General features: G+C 45.6%; 4 protein-coding genes across 9 annotated transcripts; 2 read left to right on the plus strand and 2 right to left on the minus strand.

Moving 5' to 3' along the window:
• Positions 1-52: 52 nt before the first annotated feature.
• On the minus strand, positions 53-1,035 carry LOC100830711. The gene has a single exon (XM_003565248.4). It carries the CDS (start codon positions 870-872, stop codon positions 306-308), a length of 567 nt encoding a protein of 188 aa, XP_003565296.1. The 5' UTR covers positions 873-1,035; the 3' UTR covers positions 53-305.
• Positions 1,036-3,595: 2,560 nt separating this feature from the next.
• Positions 3,596-8,916, plus strand: LOC100834792 (plastidic glucose transporter 4). 2 transcript variants are annotated; one of them, XM_010232115.3, is made up of 14 exons: positions 3,596-3,836; positions 3,975-4,254; positions 5,393-5,504; positions 5,688-5,755; positions 5,987-6,119; positions 6,210-6,309; positions 6,401-6,513; positions 6,616-6,709; positions 6,796-6,949; positions 7,453-7,599; positions 7,684-7,757; positions 7,853-7,931; positions 8,032-8,146; positions 8,449-8,916. In XM_010232115.3, the coding sequence occupies exons 2-14, from the start codon at positions 4,017-4,019 to the stop codon at positions 8,480-8,482; spliced, it is 1,461 nt and encodes a 486-aa protein (XP_010230417.1). In that variant the 5' UTR covers positions 3,596-3,836; positions 3,975-4,016; the 3' UTR covers positions 8,483-8,916. The 2 variants fall into 2 exon arrangements, with proteins under 2 accessions (XP_010230417.1, XP_003568113.1); XM_003568065.3 differs by having other exon boundaries at positions 3,599-3,836; positions 7,853-7,941.
• A 301-nt stretch (positions 8,917-9,217) lies between these two features.
• Positions 9,218-10,051, minus strand: LOC100831017. Its single transcript, XM_003565249.4, has one exon. It carries the CDS (start codon positions 10,049-10,051, stop codon positions 9,218-9,220), a length of 834 nt encoding a protein of 277 aa, XP_003565297.1.
• Positions 10,052-10,604: 553 nt separating this feature from the next.
• On the plus strand, positions 10,605-16,939 carry LOC100840116. Of its 5 annotated transcripts, none has more exons than XM_024458528.1 (13): positions 10,605-11,176; positions 11,420-11,567; positions 11,648-11,799; positions 11,894-12,076; positions 12,563-12,638; positions 12,832-12,909; positions 13,707-13,792; positions 14,520-14,593; positions 15,053-15,098; positions 15,297-15,406; positions 15,684-15,858; positions 16,519-16,720; positions 16,800-16,939. In XM_024458528.1, the coding sequence occupies exons 1-12, from the start codon at positions 10,910-10,912 to the stop codon at positions 16,681-16,683; spliced, it is 1,560 nt and encodes a 519-aa protein (XP_024314296.1). In that variant the 5' UTR covers positions 10,605-10,909; the 3' UTR covers positions 16,684-16,720; positions 16,800-16,939. The 5 variants fall into 5 exon arrangements, 4 of the variants coding, with proteins under 4 accessions (XP_024314296.1, XP_010230419.1, XP_003568131.1 ...); XM_010232117.3 differs by having other exon boundaries at positions 16,519-16,704; XR_730207.3 differs by adding an exon at positions 16,106-16,431 and having other exon boundaries at positions 10,610-11,176; positions 16,519-16,824.
• Positions 16,940-17,012: the final 73 nt, after the last annotated feature.

Genomic DNA, 17,012 nt, shown 5'->3' on the forward strand with positions numbered 1-17,012 from the left:
ATAGAGACGTGCTGCGTGATATCGCCAAGCAAACAACAAAAACAAGCCGTAATTGTGGGCCAAAATTTGAACTCGATCGAAGATAAAATTAATCAGCACCACAGCGACCAACAGAGGAACAGTAAGGTGACAGTACGACGAGCGTGTAAATTCAGACATGAAGTCCATCAGTGGACAGAACGACAGCAACAACAACAGAGGAGATGCGATGGAGAGAGACCACGAAGCAGGGACGAATTTCAAGCGGGACAGAACTGCAGCTAAGATAGCTCGCGACGCCCATGGCGAGAGGAGTCAGGAGAGGTCTAGAGGAGGCGGTGGGTGAGAGAGCTCTGCTGCTGCTGCTGCTGAAGGCGCATCTCCTCGTAGAACCGCTCGATGAACCTTTCCGCGCGGCCGTCCACCTCCTCGTCCCCATACTCCTCTTCCTCAATCTCCTCCTCGTCGCCGTCGCCGGCCCAGCCCAGAGCCCGCGGGGATTCATGGGTCCGTGGCAGCGGCGGCGGCAGGAGGAAGCCGTCGAGGCCCGCGCTTTCTTCTGCTGCGGCGGCGCCGCAGAAGCAGAGGGAGGCGAGGATCATCCTGACCGTGCTGCCGGTCTTGCTGCGCTTCCTGATGGAGCGCCAGGTGGAGACGCCGGGCGGGCGCGGGAGGAGGAGCGGAGAGGCGGAGGGGGAGAACTGGTACTCGCCGACGTAGGCGTAGTTGTAGTGGCGGAGGCGGCGGCGGTTGGCCCCCGGCCACGGCCGGTGCTTGCTGAAGAGCAGCAGGCTCTTCCTTGCCTTGGCCTTGGACAGCGGCAGCGCCAGGATGGCCATGGCCCTGCCCAGGATGGGCTTCGAGGAGGAGGAGATTGAGGACGACCTCGGCATGGCTGGCTTGCCGGCCGCGGCGAGGTCTCGGGTGGTTTGGTTTCCCTCTCTTTCTCACATTCAAACGGGCGTGGTGGGATGGGATACTACAGTGGTCGGGGTGGCGGTTTGCTGTGGAGGAGTGTGGTGTTGGATGACTGACTGACTGACTGAGTGGGTGCTGGTTTTATGGTGGTGCTGCAGCGGTCTGCGCCGCTTCGGGCTGCTGTGGACGTACAAATCTGCGTGTTTTTGCGACGGGTGTGTAAAGTAAAGCGCCTTTAAATTACCGGCGGAGCATTTACTACTAATTGCTATGCAGCGTACATAGCTACTACGGTCTTTTCGGTCCAGCGAGAAATCGATCTGATCTAAAGGCGACCGATCCACGTAGTAGGCCCAACTGAAACCAGCGTACGCGTACATTTTTTTCCTTTCAAAATCTGTACGTGCCCGGTCGTATCAATACGCCTCCGGGGGAGAGTTGTACATTAACGAACCGCAACCAGATGCCAGAACCATGGGTCCTGGTTACGCGCGGCCATAGTTGGTCATCTCACTGGTGCGCGGCAGGCAGGAGCAGGACGCGCGCTCTCGGCCTCGGAGAACCGGAGATGGATGGAGCGTGGTGGACTCTCTTTTTCGCGTGGGGTCGTAGCTGGAAAGCGGCCGATCACCCAGGTCGGTGCTCTCCGTCTGAGCTGGCCATCGTGGTCGTGCAGTGGCCAGTGGGTGCCCGTGCCGTGTGCCCCTTTTCAAAACCAAGCTAGCCGTTGTTGCCCTTTGCCTTGCCGCCTCTCCTCCGCTTCTCCACGCAACGGGACCGAGACTGCCATCCCTTCTGACCTGACCTGAACCGACGCGCGCCATCATCTCCAGATCGCAGTACGAATTCGGGCGATGCACGCACGCACGCAACGGGGGTGGGTTTGGTTTGCTTAATTCCGGTCGCTCGATCCGCATTCACTTCCCGGGTCCATGGGCCATGTGGGCGGTTCGTTCGTTCGTATCCGCACTTTCACGTACGCTCGCTACTTGCTCGATCCAATTGACTTTTGCTTCCTCCTCTCGCACATCGGCCGAATTCGCCGTCAGGGGGGCTGCTACCTGTGCCGGAATCCGTATCGGGTCGCGACTAATGACTGACAGGCCGGTAGACGGTAGTCCCTGGTACTGCTGCATACCACGATGGCATATGTACGATGATAAGCTGTTAATGTTTTTTTTATCTGGATCTAAAATCCGTACGTGTCCCTTTGGTGGTTGTTCGTTCGAACAATGCGTGGTGTTCCCATCGTCGCCGGTCCGCATCGATCCTCTCACCAGCGACCGTGTCACACTGTCACTGTGTCAGCGACTCTAGGCGTCTAGACGGATAGCTAGTGCGCGCAGGGACGACAAGCACACAAGGGGGATGTTTTTCGTTTTTTCCTTGGAGAAATTCGAGGGATCGATCGCAACGTCGGTGTTTTTATACGTGTATGTTGATCTCTTGTTCGGCGGGCTCCATGTCTTCTTCCCGGCGGACGTCTTTGGTCAACCACGATGTTGCACGAACCATGTGCTGTCACCGGACACCGGCTTTCTAAAACGATCGACCCTCGTTCGTCGGTGTTTTTTATCCAAGTCCGACAGATGTTCCTTCTTCGCTGACTCGGGCAGCGACCGTGCCAAAGTTCTGAGTAACGGCACCGTGGCGTTGGGAGTAGGGCATGGTATATCGAGGGAATTGATCATTTATGCCTCTTTGCGCTTTGACCATTTGCCTCGCCCTATCTCATTTACAGGTGGTCTCATACCTCATGTGTAAATGACACAGGTTCAGACAAAATCATCAAAGTGAAGTAAAGTGGTGCAATAATCAATTATGCTACTTCCTCTCTCCGTCCAACAAAAGATGTTTCAACTTTCACTAAATTTAAATGCATCTATACACTAAGTCATATCTAAATACATCTAAATTTTGACAAATTTTAGACATCTTTATCTTTTGTTGAAAAGAGGAAATATATCAAAATTACAAAGAAGCCAAATGAAACATATACTCCCTCCGTCCCATACTAAGTGACGAAATATTACATTTATCTAAACGTTTTTTGGATAAAGATACACTATATTTAGACAAATTTGAGTTACTTACTACTCCCTCCGTGCCATATTAAGTGACTTTCTATTAAATGTATCTAGACGCTTTTTAAACATATATACATCCATATTTGGCAATTTTGAGTCACTTAATATGGGACGGAGGGAGTACGAAACTGGGGAGTAATTGACACCTTTAAGTTAAGAACTTAAGATGACATGGCAGCTGTGGACTACTGTATTGTTTGTTCTTCTGACGATTGTCCTGAGGCAAGCAATGTAAATTCCCAGACTAACATTCGGAAGTGATTTTACGAGAGTGACAAAAAAAAAGTGGAAGCGAGGAGCACAAAGCCACAGGCCCAAAGGAAGAAAGATCTGGGCCGAGCTATCTACTTGGACCTTTCAGATTTAGATCGGCCTGGTCCGGTTATGGCCGTACCAGGCTGACATATTCATATGTTACGGCCGAGCCCGAACCACAATCCCGTTCTTGTGCTAAAAAAGAAAAAGAAAAAACAAATCACAATCCGTTGCTGTGCTAAAAAACAAGAAGAAAAAATCACAATCCGTTGGCGAGTGCTGACAAATCCTTATCCGTCTAAAAAAACAAAAATCCTTATCCAACAATGCACACGTCGTTGCCAGCACGGCAAAAGAAACGCGAAAAACGGAAGAAGAATTCCAGCGAGAAATCCGAGCAGACCAGACGAGCTCTCTCATCCCCCCCTCGGGACTATCGGATCTCGCCAAGGAGCGAGTTATCTTGGCTGGCACTCGTCTTCCTCCTCCTCTCCGCCATCCCTAGGCACGATCTACTCCAAGATAAGATACAATCCGATCGAGACCTCGCCGGAAATCGCACCACTCGAGGAGGGGCAGCTTCCTCTCGAAGGCACGGTACGTCGTCATCTTCATCCACTCCCCACTAGTCATCGGCAGTCAACGCATCGAGTTACGGCGACTTTTCTCTCTTTCTATTTGTTCCTTTTTTTTTAAGGGAAAGTGTGAATTTCTGGTGGTGGTGTGCGATCGCAGGGTCAGCAGGTATAGCCGGGGCCTTCTCTTCTCCCCGTTAAGATGTTGCGGTGCGCCGTAAAGGGTGGCGTCGGGGTCGTCGGTGCGCGGAGGTCGTCGTCGTCGTCGCCGCCGGGGGCCAGCAGCAGCAGCGTCGTGCGGATGCCGGACGGTCGCGGTTTTTGCTGCGGCATGAGGTCGCGGGCGGCGGATCTCGCCGGCGGCCTCGAGCTGGGCAGGTCCGGCTCCACGGGGCTATTCCGGAGCCCGCGCTACGGACGAGTGCGCGCCACGGCCGCAGGTGCGTCGTCTCGTCCCGCGTCACTGATTGAGGGGGCAGAGTGCTTGCAGCGGATGTGTGCTTTTGCCGTTGGGGGCTGGTCTGGTACGGTGATTCGGGTTCTAGTGTCAGGTGGAAGGGATGCGGTCAGCTCTAACAACCAATTGACGCTAGATTCCGTGCGATGGTGTGAATATTAAGATGAGGAATGTGACGGGTGGTCATCTGGTCATGCATGTTGTACGGGCTAGCATTTTCGCTGTGAATTTCGTCGGGGGATTATTGGAAACAGGGATGCATTTGCACTGCCTACTAGTAGTACCAGGTATAATCGTCCTGGCTGGTGGTTGGCGCAGCGGACTTGAACATGCTTATTATCTGTCTCAGATTCAGCTTGGGAGGGGTCTTGATTTATGTGGATGTATCATGGTCCTTGAGTTGCAAATTACGTAGTAGTACACCCCTAAATGGTTCTGCCCGTAAGGAGCTGTTCCTGTTTTGCTCTGTACTATGCCACTGCAAAATTGTGCAGCTGTGTGCACTCAAATTATGGTTAGTTTGTATGACCATGACATTGTACCACTGGATTTTTTTTCCTGTACGGTTTTCCTTTTTGGGTTACTGAATGGTAGTTGTTGCAGTTGTAAACATACATTTTGAGTGATCTACCAATTTTGTGAGAACCGTCAAGTAAGATGTTCTGACTTCTACGGACCGTTACTGAAAGGCAACTTTATGCATATGGGTGTATCATGGTCCTTGAGTTGCATAGTACACTCCTAATTATACGCGCTATTGGTATGGAGCTGTCCCCGTTTTGCTCTTTACTATGCACTGTATAATTTGTGTGGTTGTCTGCATCCAGCCTGGAGTTAGTTTTACATGATGACCATGACAGTATCACGGGATTCTTTTTGTACGGTTCTCTCTCAGTGTTACTGGAGGGGTCTGGCAGCTGTAAAATGCAACATTCATTATTAAATGTTTCACTAATTTTGTGAGAACCGAAAGATGATCTATGGACCATTTGATCCTTGTGATACTGTTTTCACTCTTATAGTCGCTGCCCATTTTTTCATAGCTTTGGTTCTGCAAGTTGAAACTGGAATAAGGGTTTAACTGTGTCAGCTAATCTCGACTCATTTACTATGTTATCCAGTTGACCCTGAGGATATTCCGTCTGACAAGGTTCAAGCTAAATCTTCTGGAAACGTTCTGCCATATGTTGGCGTTGCTTGCTTGGGGGCAATTTTGTTTGGCTATCATCTTGGGTATGTATTTTTTTTCACTGTATCGTAGAGTAGAAAATTTCCCATTCCAGGGGATAAAGCATATTTCATAGTCTGAAGTTTAATTGTTGCGTACTAGTGTCGTCAATGGCTCACTTGAATATCTCGCGAAAGATCTTGAGATTGCTGAAAATTGAATATCTCTTTTGAATATATGTGGTTCAGTGTCGTCAATGGCTCACTTGAATATCTCGCGAAAGATCTTGGGATTGCTGAAAATGCTGTGTTACAAGGTATGCCACTCTTCTACCTCCTCTTGGTGTCGGCTATTGGAGCACCTGATATTTTAGATCAATTACATGTACATTATATGTACAACGTTTTTTTTTTCAATGGACTATTTGGATACTGATATTTAAAGGGATAAGAATGATAACTAAACATGAACGCTGAAACTTGATAGCATGATTCTGTGATATACTATTTTGCCAGTATGCTTCACAATACACCCACTTTTCACTCAGGATGGGTGGTTAGCACAACCCTGGCTGGTGCGACAGTAGGTTCTTTTACTGGAGGGGCTTTGGCTGATAAACTAGGGAGAACACGGACATTTATCCTGGATGCAATCCCTCTTGCTGTAGGTGCATTCTTGAGGTGTGTTTTCAGACACAATTCACTCCTGTAACAATTAAGAATTCAAGGCATACTATTCCTACATAAACCTAATGCACAACTTGTTTGTAGTGCGACAGCTCAAGACATTCGCACTATGATTATTGGTCGATTACTTGCTGGGATTGGTATTGGGATTTCTTCTGCGCTTGTGCCCCTTTACATATCTGAGGTTTGTGGCATATCAAATTATTGCAATCGCTGTTTAGCAACTACTGCCTGTGATACTGAACTTCTCCAACTGAGCTATTTGTGTCTTGCAGATTTCGCCAACTGAAATTCGTGGAGCACTTGGTTCGATTAATCAGCTTTTTATCTGTGTTGGTATTCTCGCAGCTTTGGTAGCTGGCTTGCCGTTGGCAGGAAACCCTGCATGGTGAGGTTTCCTATTGCGCTTCGTCAAATACCTTCTAGATTTGTTATGATATACGGATGAATAATTTTCACTTTGTTTTTTATCTGTTCGTGCTGTAATCAGGTGGAGGACGATGTTTGGAATTTCAATAGTTCCATCTATTTTACTGGCTCTAGGAATGGCTGTTTCACCTGAAAGCCCTCGCTGGCTATTCCAGGTTTGTGTTCTGTAAGCTATTTCACCATATTTGGTACTCGGGTGGAGTACAACACTTGAGAATAACTTTTCTGGGATTGACTGCAGCAAGGAAAGCTTTCTCAAGCAGAATCAGCTATAAAGAAACTATATGGGAAAGAAAAGGTTACTGAAGTTATGTACGACCTAAAATCTAGTGGGCAAGGTTCTTCCGAGCCAGATGCTAGCTGGTTTGATCTTTTCAGCAAACGCTATTGGAAAGGTAACTTTGCAGACTGTCTCAGAACTGACTTACTTAGTTTTCTACGTTTTGCACCATGACATGTTTTCTGGTTTTCGATTTCATACCCGTTCTACCGGTATTATCTGATACTCCCTCCGTCCCATAATTCTTGTCTCAAATTTGTCCAAATATGGATGTATCTATTCCTAAAAAGCGTCTAGATACATGTAATATTTCGACAAGAATTATGGGACGGAGGGAGTATTTAGTAAAGTTAATGGCTTTTAGAAAATCTTACTGATAAAGATTGACGTGTCACAGAAGGCCTGACTATTGTAGATCTAAGTAGTTTGGGCAAAGCAATTTCCATCTATCATCTATGACAAATCTATAGCAAGTTGTAGATGTTGATTCTGAGGAGAACCTAGGTGGCCAGTGCAGTAGTATTCTTTGGGTACTCCCATTAGTGCATGTAACTAATAACTGATGATTAAGATGAAATTCGGCTGCGTGTCTCCTGATGTATTTCTCTGCTACTGCAGTTGTGAGTCTGGGAGCGGCACTGTTTTTGTTTCAGCAACTTGCTGGCATAAATGCTGTTGTATATTACTCTACATCAGTGTTCCGCAGTGCAGGCATTGCATCTGATGTTGCAGCGAGTGCTCTTGTCGGTGCTGCCAACGTTTTTGGTTAGTTCACTGTTTGGTAAGAGTATTTTTTGTAGTAACTTTGTAACTCCTTTCCTGAGGAGAGTATATATATATTTCTTATAGGCACGATGATTGCATCTTCACTGATGGACAAGCAAGGAAGGAAGAGCCTTCTGATAACAAGTTTTTCTGGAATGGTATTGCCTTTATCCAGTACAACATGCGTGCTTGTGTTTTTCATTGTGGAAATGAAGGATTTCTTACAAATTTACCTCATTTCTCTCTCTTGAAGGCTGCATCAATGTTACTCTTGTCATTGTCCTTTACCTGGAAGGCGTTGGCACCTTATTCTGGCACTCTTGCAGTTGTTGGTACTGTTCTGTAAGTGGGATACATTCCCTAATATGCCCTGTGCTCATTATTCCTTATTAAGTTGAGGTCTTAACATAACTTGCATATAATTTTTTTCAGGTATGTGCTGTCTTTTGCTCTTGGAGCTGGTCCTGTTCCAGCACTGCTCCTTCCTGAGATATTTGCCTCAAGAATTAGGGCCAAGGCTGTTGCATTGTCCCTGGGCATGCACTGGGTAAGTCTATTATTTTGCGCAAGTCAATTTGTATTCTGCATCCTTCTACAGTAGTCTCATATTATCTTCTGCAAAATACAAGGTAGTTTTAATTCGTGCATTAGGTGGAATCTGATTACTGTTGTCCACTTGATAATCGAAATCCGGGAAAATTTGCATTTTGGTTCATTTTGTAACAGTCAAAAACTGAACATAGATAATCCTTTCGACATGCTAAGGTGTTGTACGATGATCGACGTTGTTTTTCTCTTGACTTAATTACTGGCATCAGCCATTAATTATCTGTTCTTTCTCTGTTGCAGGTATCCAACTTCTTTATTGGCCTGTACTTCCTGAGTGTTGTCAACAAGTTTGGAATCAGCACGGTGTACTTGGGGTTTGCGTGTGTGTGTGCCCTCGCGGTTCTTTTCATAGCTGGAAATGTGGTCGAGACCAAGGGGCGATCTCTGGAAGAGATCGAGCGGGCTCTAAGTTCCCCGAGTAAAGCCGACGCCAGCCGTGCAGGTGCTTTTTTGGTGAGTGATGAATGAGCATGCAGCGCAAACATCCTTTGGTTCTGGAGATGTCCTTCCTAACTTTTATGTAGTTTCTGAAATAAACGGGCTTCAAGATCACCTGATGCCATGAAAGCCAGTGAGCTCAGCTTTTTTATTCTACGGAACTTCAGAATCAAAGAGCAGCAGTGCCTGGAGTTGACAGATTTAGCTTGTTTTTAGTGTACAGATGACCCTTTGATCTGTTGGAAATAAAATTCCAATTTGCCGTTACCATCTGATGTTCATTATCATTGCGAGTCAGGTTTCCCTAGCATCTTGTTGTACATCTATGTGCAAAACTGCAAATTCGCTGGCTTCGCAGCAACAAAGTGAGCTCCTGCTGATTCTAAAACTACACATGAAAACTTCATCTTAAACCATCCCAAATACTCGGCCCAAAGCCCCAAACACTAGCAAAAGGAATTCCGAACCTTTCGCATAGGAATAAAACTCCGGTTTCATGGCAGAATGCATACATGTATCAACGGACAGGGGATGCAAACTTCTTCCATTTAGCAGAACCCATGCAATGAAATTACTCGATGAATTCTAGCAGCATGTCGACGGCCTTCTTCCTCAGCTCGGCCCGCTGGGCGTTCACCTTCAGTTCCGCCAGCCGCTGGTTCCTGGCCTTCTTCTCCAGCGCCGCCGCCTTCTCATCGCCAATCCGCCCGAAAGCCCTCTTGAGCGCGCCGGCTGTCGCGCCGCCCGGCCGCCTCGCCATGACCGCCTCCACCTCCGCGGCGAGGCAAGGGTACATCCCCTGGAGCTCCTCGAAGCCCCTCCGCTCGGGATGCGTAACGGGCGCCGCGCGTGGCTTCCTCCTAGTCCTCGGGCACCCCCCCCAGACGCGCTTCGAGAGCCTGTAGATCTCCACGTCGGCGTCCTTCTCAGGGACGGTGCCGCGGGCGAGCCGGAGGACGGAGCCTTCGTAGCGGCGTCGCAGGCGGGGCACGCGCCCGGCCAGCTGGTCGGCGCTCGCCTGGATGCCGCTGCCGCGGAGCGCCGCGGAGAGGTCGCGGCCGGAGGGGACGCGGCCGTGCTGCTCGTGGTGCGCCGCGACGGCCTTCATGACGGTTAGGTCGTCGGCGTCCGGACACGTCCGGCAGCGTTGGAACGGACTCTTCTTCCTGAAAGCGGTGGTGGCGGTGTCGAGCTCGTCCAAGAGTGACGACGGGTCGTCGTCGGGCTCGGGGGACGCGGAAGGCGACGAGGGGAGGCTGATGTCGTCGTCGTAGTCGTGTTCCGAGGAGGCCGCGATCTCGTCCGAGGAGAAGGTTATCTCGTCGGAAGAGAGCGTGGTCTCGTCGGAGGAGGCCCCTGTTTCGTCGGAGGAGGCCCCTGTTTCGTCGGAGGACGCCGGAGCCATCGGCGGCGGCGGCGGGTGAGAGCGATTTGGGAGACGAGACGCCCGCCCCCCGGCGTGGGGTTTGCCGTTCTGGATTCGTCGATAATATGTGTCTGGACTCTGGTGACATGATCCGTTCGGAAATGGCTCAGTTGGGCCATAGCCCCATGTTCGTCTTTCTTAAGTAGTCAGGCCCAAAAGGCCATACAAACTTATGGTCCTACACAGTCCTTTTGAAATTCTTCTAATAAAAGAATTTCTTTTGAAATTCAAAAAATTATCACAGCACAGAGATTACAGTAGAAAACACTTACAAATATATTTAGAAATGATCAATCAGACACCTGACATATGCAAGAGGAACTTGGCTGGACCTTAAAGAGAGAGCAGATTTTGGTATAAAAAAAAGGAAAGCCATAAACATGTGAAGACAAACAAAATACTCCGTATGTTTTACATGTACAGTTTTGACCACCCTCCATCAGTGTAGAATTTGTGTGCCAAATTTCAGAATAACTGTTGCATGGCTGGTGTCCCACAGTTCGGTGTATCTCAGACAGAAGAATCACATGACGGGATTACTCCCAGCCGCGGAAGTAGATCGATCTCCATCCCTCATCGGTCCCATGGATTTGAATTCTGCGCAAGTATTGTTGGTTCCTTGTTCCCCATCTCGTCTCGGCGTGTTCCGCAACGTAAAGCTCGCGGTCGCGGACGAAACCAAGCTCCCCTCTCGAAATTTCCTCCCATCCTGGCTCCTGAGTCCGGAGAAGTAATCCCAATTCTGAACTGCTGCTGTGGCAGACAACCCCTGCACAACAACAAGCACGGTAGCTCCTGCTCCCGCTCTAGCATCCGCTGCAGCCTGCGGGTGCAGTCATGGGACCCCCCTCGTACCGGCTCGCGGCGGCGATCACGGCCCCCTCCAGCGGCGAGTTCCTCGTCGTCCGGCAGCAGCCCCCGCCGTCCCCGCCGTCCGCTGCACCGGGGGAGGAGGAGTACCGGCGTTACGTCGACAGCGACCTCTACGACCTCCCGTCGGCACCCCTCCTGCGCCTCGCGGATGAGCTGGCCCGGTCGGGCGTGGCCGTCGCCGGCGCTGATTCCCTCGTCGGACGCCTCGACGTCCCCGCCGCCCTCGACCAGGTAGGTGATCCATTAGTTGCGGAAAATTCGGTCGCTCTGCAGATGTTGACTGTTGTAATGTGAAGCGTATTGAACTTGGCAAAAATAATAGCAACTGCCCTCAAATGGATCTCGAAGTAGTTTGCCAAATCTAGTGGAATTTTTTCGGGGAAAGCTGCGGATTACGAGTTACGAGCTGTTTTACTTGTCCTAGAACTATAATTTGACAAACGGTAAATAATCTAAGAGATGGCTTCTCACTAGATTTTGAACCCACTGGGTTTGACTACTGCGATGTGTGGGGAGTGGAGGCTTCTCAAGTATGTTGAGGAAGCAGAGTTTGGCCCGGATGCCGGTGTCAACACGGTTCTCATCTCCGGGTCGCTGGAGTCGAAGCTGGAGATGTTGCAAGGTCTGGTGCTTAGTTTTCTTACTAGTCTTTGCGTCCAAGAACTCGTTTAAGTGCTTAACCACCTGAGTTGCGAGCTGTAGACTCATGTAAATGGATGTCTAAGGAGGGCGCCTCGGAATTGCTTTCTGAAGCTAAGCCTGGTAGTGCTCGAATTGGGCCATATGCGTACATTGGACTTCTGAAGCCGGAGGTGTCGTCCAGTCAGACTGCCGCCTCTGCACTTGCCTCACAGGTCTCTATAATTTTTGCTTGAATCAACTTTCAGTCTGTAGGCAACTGTCATGCTGGTGTCTCCTTTTTCCTGAATTTTAATGTTTGATTGATAGGAATACCCTCCTGGATTAACACTTGTACCAATGAAGAGTAGGACCTTGGCTCCTTTTCGTACAACTAACCTTGTGGTAATACAAGCAACCAGTGATGCATGTGGATCAAAGCGCTCTGATTTTTTTGCTTGTGGAGATGCTCTACTGATAGATCCTGGATGTTGCTCACAGGTTCATGGGGAGGTAAGAACAATATCTAAGAGTACATTCTTGTACGTCCACATACAGTGACACTATCTTTTACTAGATGCAGCTTCTGTCTCTGACTTGTTTTTCAAGTACTCTGATGTGCTGGTGTAGATTTCAGAGAAGTGCAAGTGTCTTCTCTCTTATCTTATTCATTTGCTTTGGTTCCTTCCAGAGGACTTTATATTACTGAAACCATCTTGTTGCCACACCATTAATTCTAGAAGGCGTCAATACTACCCTTAGCTTTATGATGGAAAGAGCTTGTGCTTGAATGTTTATCTTTTAGAGTAGAAACAGCAAAGACTACCAAACAATGACAGAAGGGAAAGAGATAGCACACCAAATCATGCTTTTGCAATAGTATTTGTTTAATATATTTTTGAATGATACCTTAATGCAGTAATTGCTTATGTTGGTGCCATTTTGATTAGAAGCTAACCATTATATTCGAACAGATGACCAAATACCTGTCATGTTCAGCTTGCAGATCTTGTCAATTCCCTTCCAAAGAAGTTAGTGGTCCTTGTTACACATCATCATAATGATCATGTCGATGGTACGGTTACAACGGCTTCCTGTAGCACTTCTTAATTATTCTGTTGAAAATTAAGGTCATATCTGGAAGAAACCAAAAGAATAATGAAGCTGGAAATATGTACATGTTATAGTTCCTTCCTTAGTTCCCTTTTTGCTTTAATGATCATTTGTCCATCATGAATAAACTGGCTGCATTTGCGTGAATAATGTAGGTCTGTCGGTTGTTCAGAGATGCAACCCTGATGCTGTTCTTTTGACACACGAAAACACAATGAAGCGGATAGGGAAAGGTAACAACCAACACCTTTTTTTAGCAATTGCCAAAGCATATCCATCTTCCCTTTTTGGAGTATCAAAAGCAGTTCAGGATATGGTACTTGGATAATTCAATTGGTATTGAGAAAGTAAAAACATGTCCTTGGACATTGTTTTGATGATCCAAAAATATTTAGAAGGATCGTCAGTCCATAAATCTGTAATTCACATGCACATCCTTCAACAGTAATGGTGCAAGAGGAGCTTATGAATAAAAAAGGAGAAATGGAAAGAAAATGACATCTAATAACCTAGACAATTATTTCAAATTTTCCAGCAGATTGTGTGCTTTCCTAGATGTTGAGCACTATAAGTGCAGTACCACTTGCCAGTTCTGTTTTTGTGGTAGAAGGGGGGACAGGAGAGCCATCGGGAGTAGTATGGGAGTAAAAATTGTAAAATAGGTATGTTTAAGCTTGTGATGCAACAAGTTTTTTACTTGGATACTCTCATATGTATGCCTTTGAATATGGTCCTCCTCAAGTAATTTTAAGTTGGTCCTGGTATGTTGACAGTTCTAAATGTGCTGTATTGTTGGGTCATCTGTGATTGTTGAATGTCAAACAAGCTATTGTTTATGTAATTCTGTTTTGCTTGTGAATGATGGTTGTGGATAATAATCTAGTTTTATATCATTAAGTTATGCTATTCACTACCTTCAACTGCTATATACCATGTGTCCGTGTGATTTAGGTCATACTTAATGCTCATTAAATTATTTGTTTTGTTCATACACATCTTATATTTCATCTGCAATGTCCATGGTGTATAGGGAATTGGTCAATTGGCTATACTGCAGTGACTGGTGGTGAAAACATATGCATAGGTGACCAAGAACTACAAGTTGTTTTTGCCCCTGTAAGCCAGTGTTTTGCTTGGAGAACTGTTCCCCTGTTTCAGTTTATGCGAATGTATTTTTACCTTACATGATTATTCATTTTTTTCTGATCATTAATAACTTAATTTATTTAGCGAGTTATATAAAGGCCAACACAAGAATATTACCCCGTAGAATGGTTTTAGTAGAAACTGACAGTCCGGCGTGTATTGCTTGGTAGAAAATATTTTTCTCTGTGCAGTTTGAATGTAGATGCATGCCATAGTCCATAGAGAAAGATTTTACTAAGCACTGATGTTATTTTACATTGATTGTTTTAACAAAAGATGGTGGCATGACATTTGGTACTTACTGGATTAGAAGTTAAAAGAATCTCAGGACTTCAGAAAAAAGGAGAGCAAAATGTACCATTCTTGATGTTGTTCTGAGAAAAAAAATAGTAGTAACAACATTATATGTGATTTCTACATCACCTAGAATTGTTCTGTAGGAAATAATTAATCTTATACAGTAATCCAAAATCTTCCTTTAAAGAAGTATATGTTTCTGTTATTTCTGTCAGATCTGCTCTGAACTTTGAACTTCTTTTCTTGCAATTATGGGTGAATCTTCTTGGTAAATGCATTAAATTTTGTATGTGTGGAATTTATGTACTAAATCAACTGTATTTTTTAATCAATTTCTTATAACTAGACCAGAAGATATGCTGGATTGTTGATTGACACTTATTAATGTTTCCAATCTTAGGGTCATACAGATGGTCATATGGGAGTTCTCCATGTTAATACCAATGCACTAATTGTTGGAGATCATTGCGTAGGGTAAGCATCATTCTTCATCATATTAGTGGCAGCACTTGCATACACCCTTTCATTGTCCTCGACCACTATATAGTTACCTGCAGGGCTGCAACTATCGAATTGAAGTACCACATCTAAATTGTTTAACTAACAGAATGACCTACTTCTAAGGACTACGACTTGCTTGGATGCAGAACTTGGTCGAACTCACAAAAGCACTTGCTCGGATGCTTTCGGTTGTCATCATGCTAGTGTCAAGTTCTTGTCAAGATAAACACAGTTGTTCATCTTTTCCAACATTTAAAAACTATAAGAGCCTACCGTTTTTCATTATTAATTTATTAAAACATGTTACGAGAGTTGAACTAGTTGCTAAGTTTCCTCGAAAATAATAAGGAAATGCTCCCACCCCAAACATGCAAGTGATGCTAAAATAAAGTAAAAACTGGTAAGTGAAACACACTTTTTTGCCATTTTCAGGCATGGGAGTGCAACATTGGACAGTAGAGCTGGTGGCAACATGAAGGTAATTATAATTATTTTTGTTTGGAAGGTAATTATTGTAATGCATGACAAAGATCGTTGTAAATCCTGAGAAAATAATCTCGATTTCTTTCATCTTGTAATTTGTTTGGGTGCTTTACCTTTTCTGGCGCTCCTGCCTCCAGAACTGTGTTGTCTAAATCAGAGTTGCATTAGCATAAGGCTGGCCTAAAATATGCAGGACTACTTCCAAACCACATACAAATTCTTGGAGATGTCCCCACATGTGCTAATTCCAATGCATGGAAGGATCAACCTATGGCCTAGACATATGCTTTGTGGATACCTAAGGTATGCAACTAATCACTACTACAAACCGTATCTACCACTTTACAAATAATATATAGTTGAACAGGTTCATTCATAGCAGGTGTTGTCAAATCAATTCAATGCAGCATATTTCCTTCTCACTCTTTTTTTAAAATAAGCGCCTTTTTTTGTATTTCTACTCTTGATCGCAGATGTCAATGCAAATTTTTTTTTCATATTTTCCATACTTGATATGGCTGTCCATTTCTAGATGCTGTTGACATTATTTTCATGTAATGTGTGTTTTCTGTTTTTTAAGGCATCGAAGGGCTCGAGAAGCCTCCATTCTGAAAACCATAGAGAATGGTGCTCAAACTCTGTTTGACATAGTTTCAAAGACTTATGGTGATGTAGACAGTAAATTGTGGATTCCTGCTTCCTTTAATGTTCGCCTTCATGTTGATCATCTGAACTCTCAACATAAACTTCCTAAGGTGAGTGAAAGTTGTAATCAACTTCTGTATGTTCCATAATTAATCCCGAATAATAAGCCTGTGATGCCTATCTGTCTTTAAGAAAACACCTAAAGTGAGTGGTAATAATTTACTTAGACGAAAATAGTCACCGGATGATGTCTAGAATAATCTGTCAACTTATTTATTACATTTGATTTGAAAGTAGCTCTTGTTGGAACGAATTATCCATTGATTGTTTAAACATTTCTTGGGGATCGTCATGCAGGATTTCTCCTTAGAAATGTTCAATGGAAGCTGCGATGAATTTGTTTCTAGCCTATAATGATCGGGAATGTGAGAAGGCCCAAATGCTCCTTCTGAGTTTGTATTCCATCTAGACTGCTTTGTTAAATTGTGTAACCCTTTTTTACACGAAAATAAACGAATGTGTGAGGGGTATGCTATTTAATGAACCAAAGCTTGTTGGCCGTCAAAAGGACAAATATTGAAAAACTCCGTTAGGTTGCCATTCAAATATATTTAGCTTTTGAATGGAATCCTAAAACATTGTGTACCACTACATCTAAATGTAGCTTGTGTATTTGTACCGAGGTAACACCTTTTACCACTTCCAGGAATGGAATATTAACATCATTTTTTTTAAAGGGGAAGATTAACATCATGATTCAATATATGCAGGACTTTTCCATGGAAAAGTTTGAATCAAGCTGTGGAATACATTTCATTTTCCGGTGGGCCGTGGCATATGCAAGAGCCAGGAGCTCACCGACTATCGTTGCGGCAAGCGCCCTTGCCGGGGGTTTGGCAATTGCTTATGCTCTCAAAAGGAACAATGGCAACTAGCCGTAGGATTCTCCAAGACGGGTAAATCCCCTTCCGCGTACGCATCCCTGCCATAACCTTAACGTCGTTTGCATACCGAGTCAAATTGTAAAGTCACATTATTTTGTCCATTACAGTATTCCATTGCTGAACTTTGCTCCATCTGTACACAAGAGAAGTCCCGGTTCTACGTTGTGTTCTTCCCAAGTTATCACTTTTGACAAGATTCGTCTGAGCCCAATACAGAGCTGAACTGACGCTACCATGCATTCTGAAACCTGCGCTGACCCTCCCCGCCTAGGTGCTTTATAAAATCTGCTCCTGTATTGGATTGGCACAAGTCGTTGGGT

The sequence above is a fragment of the Brachypodium distachyon genome, chromosome 2 (genome assembly GCF_000005505.3).
Source record: "Brachypodium distachyon strain Bd21 chromosome 2, Brachypodium_distachyon_v3.0, whole genome shotgun sequence".
Lineage (NCBI taxonomy): Eukaryota > Viridiplantae > Streptophyta > Magnoliopsida > Poales > Poaceae > Brachypodium > Brachypodium distachyon.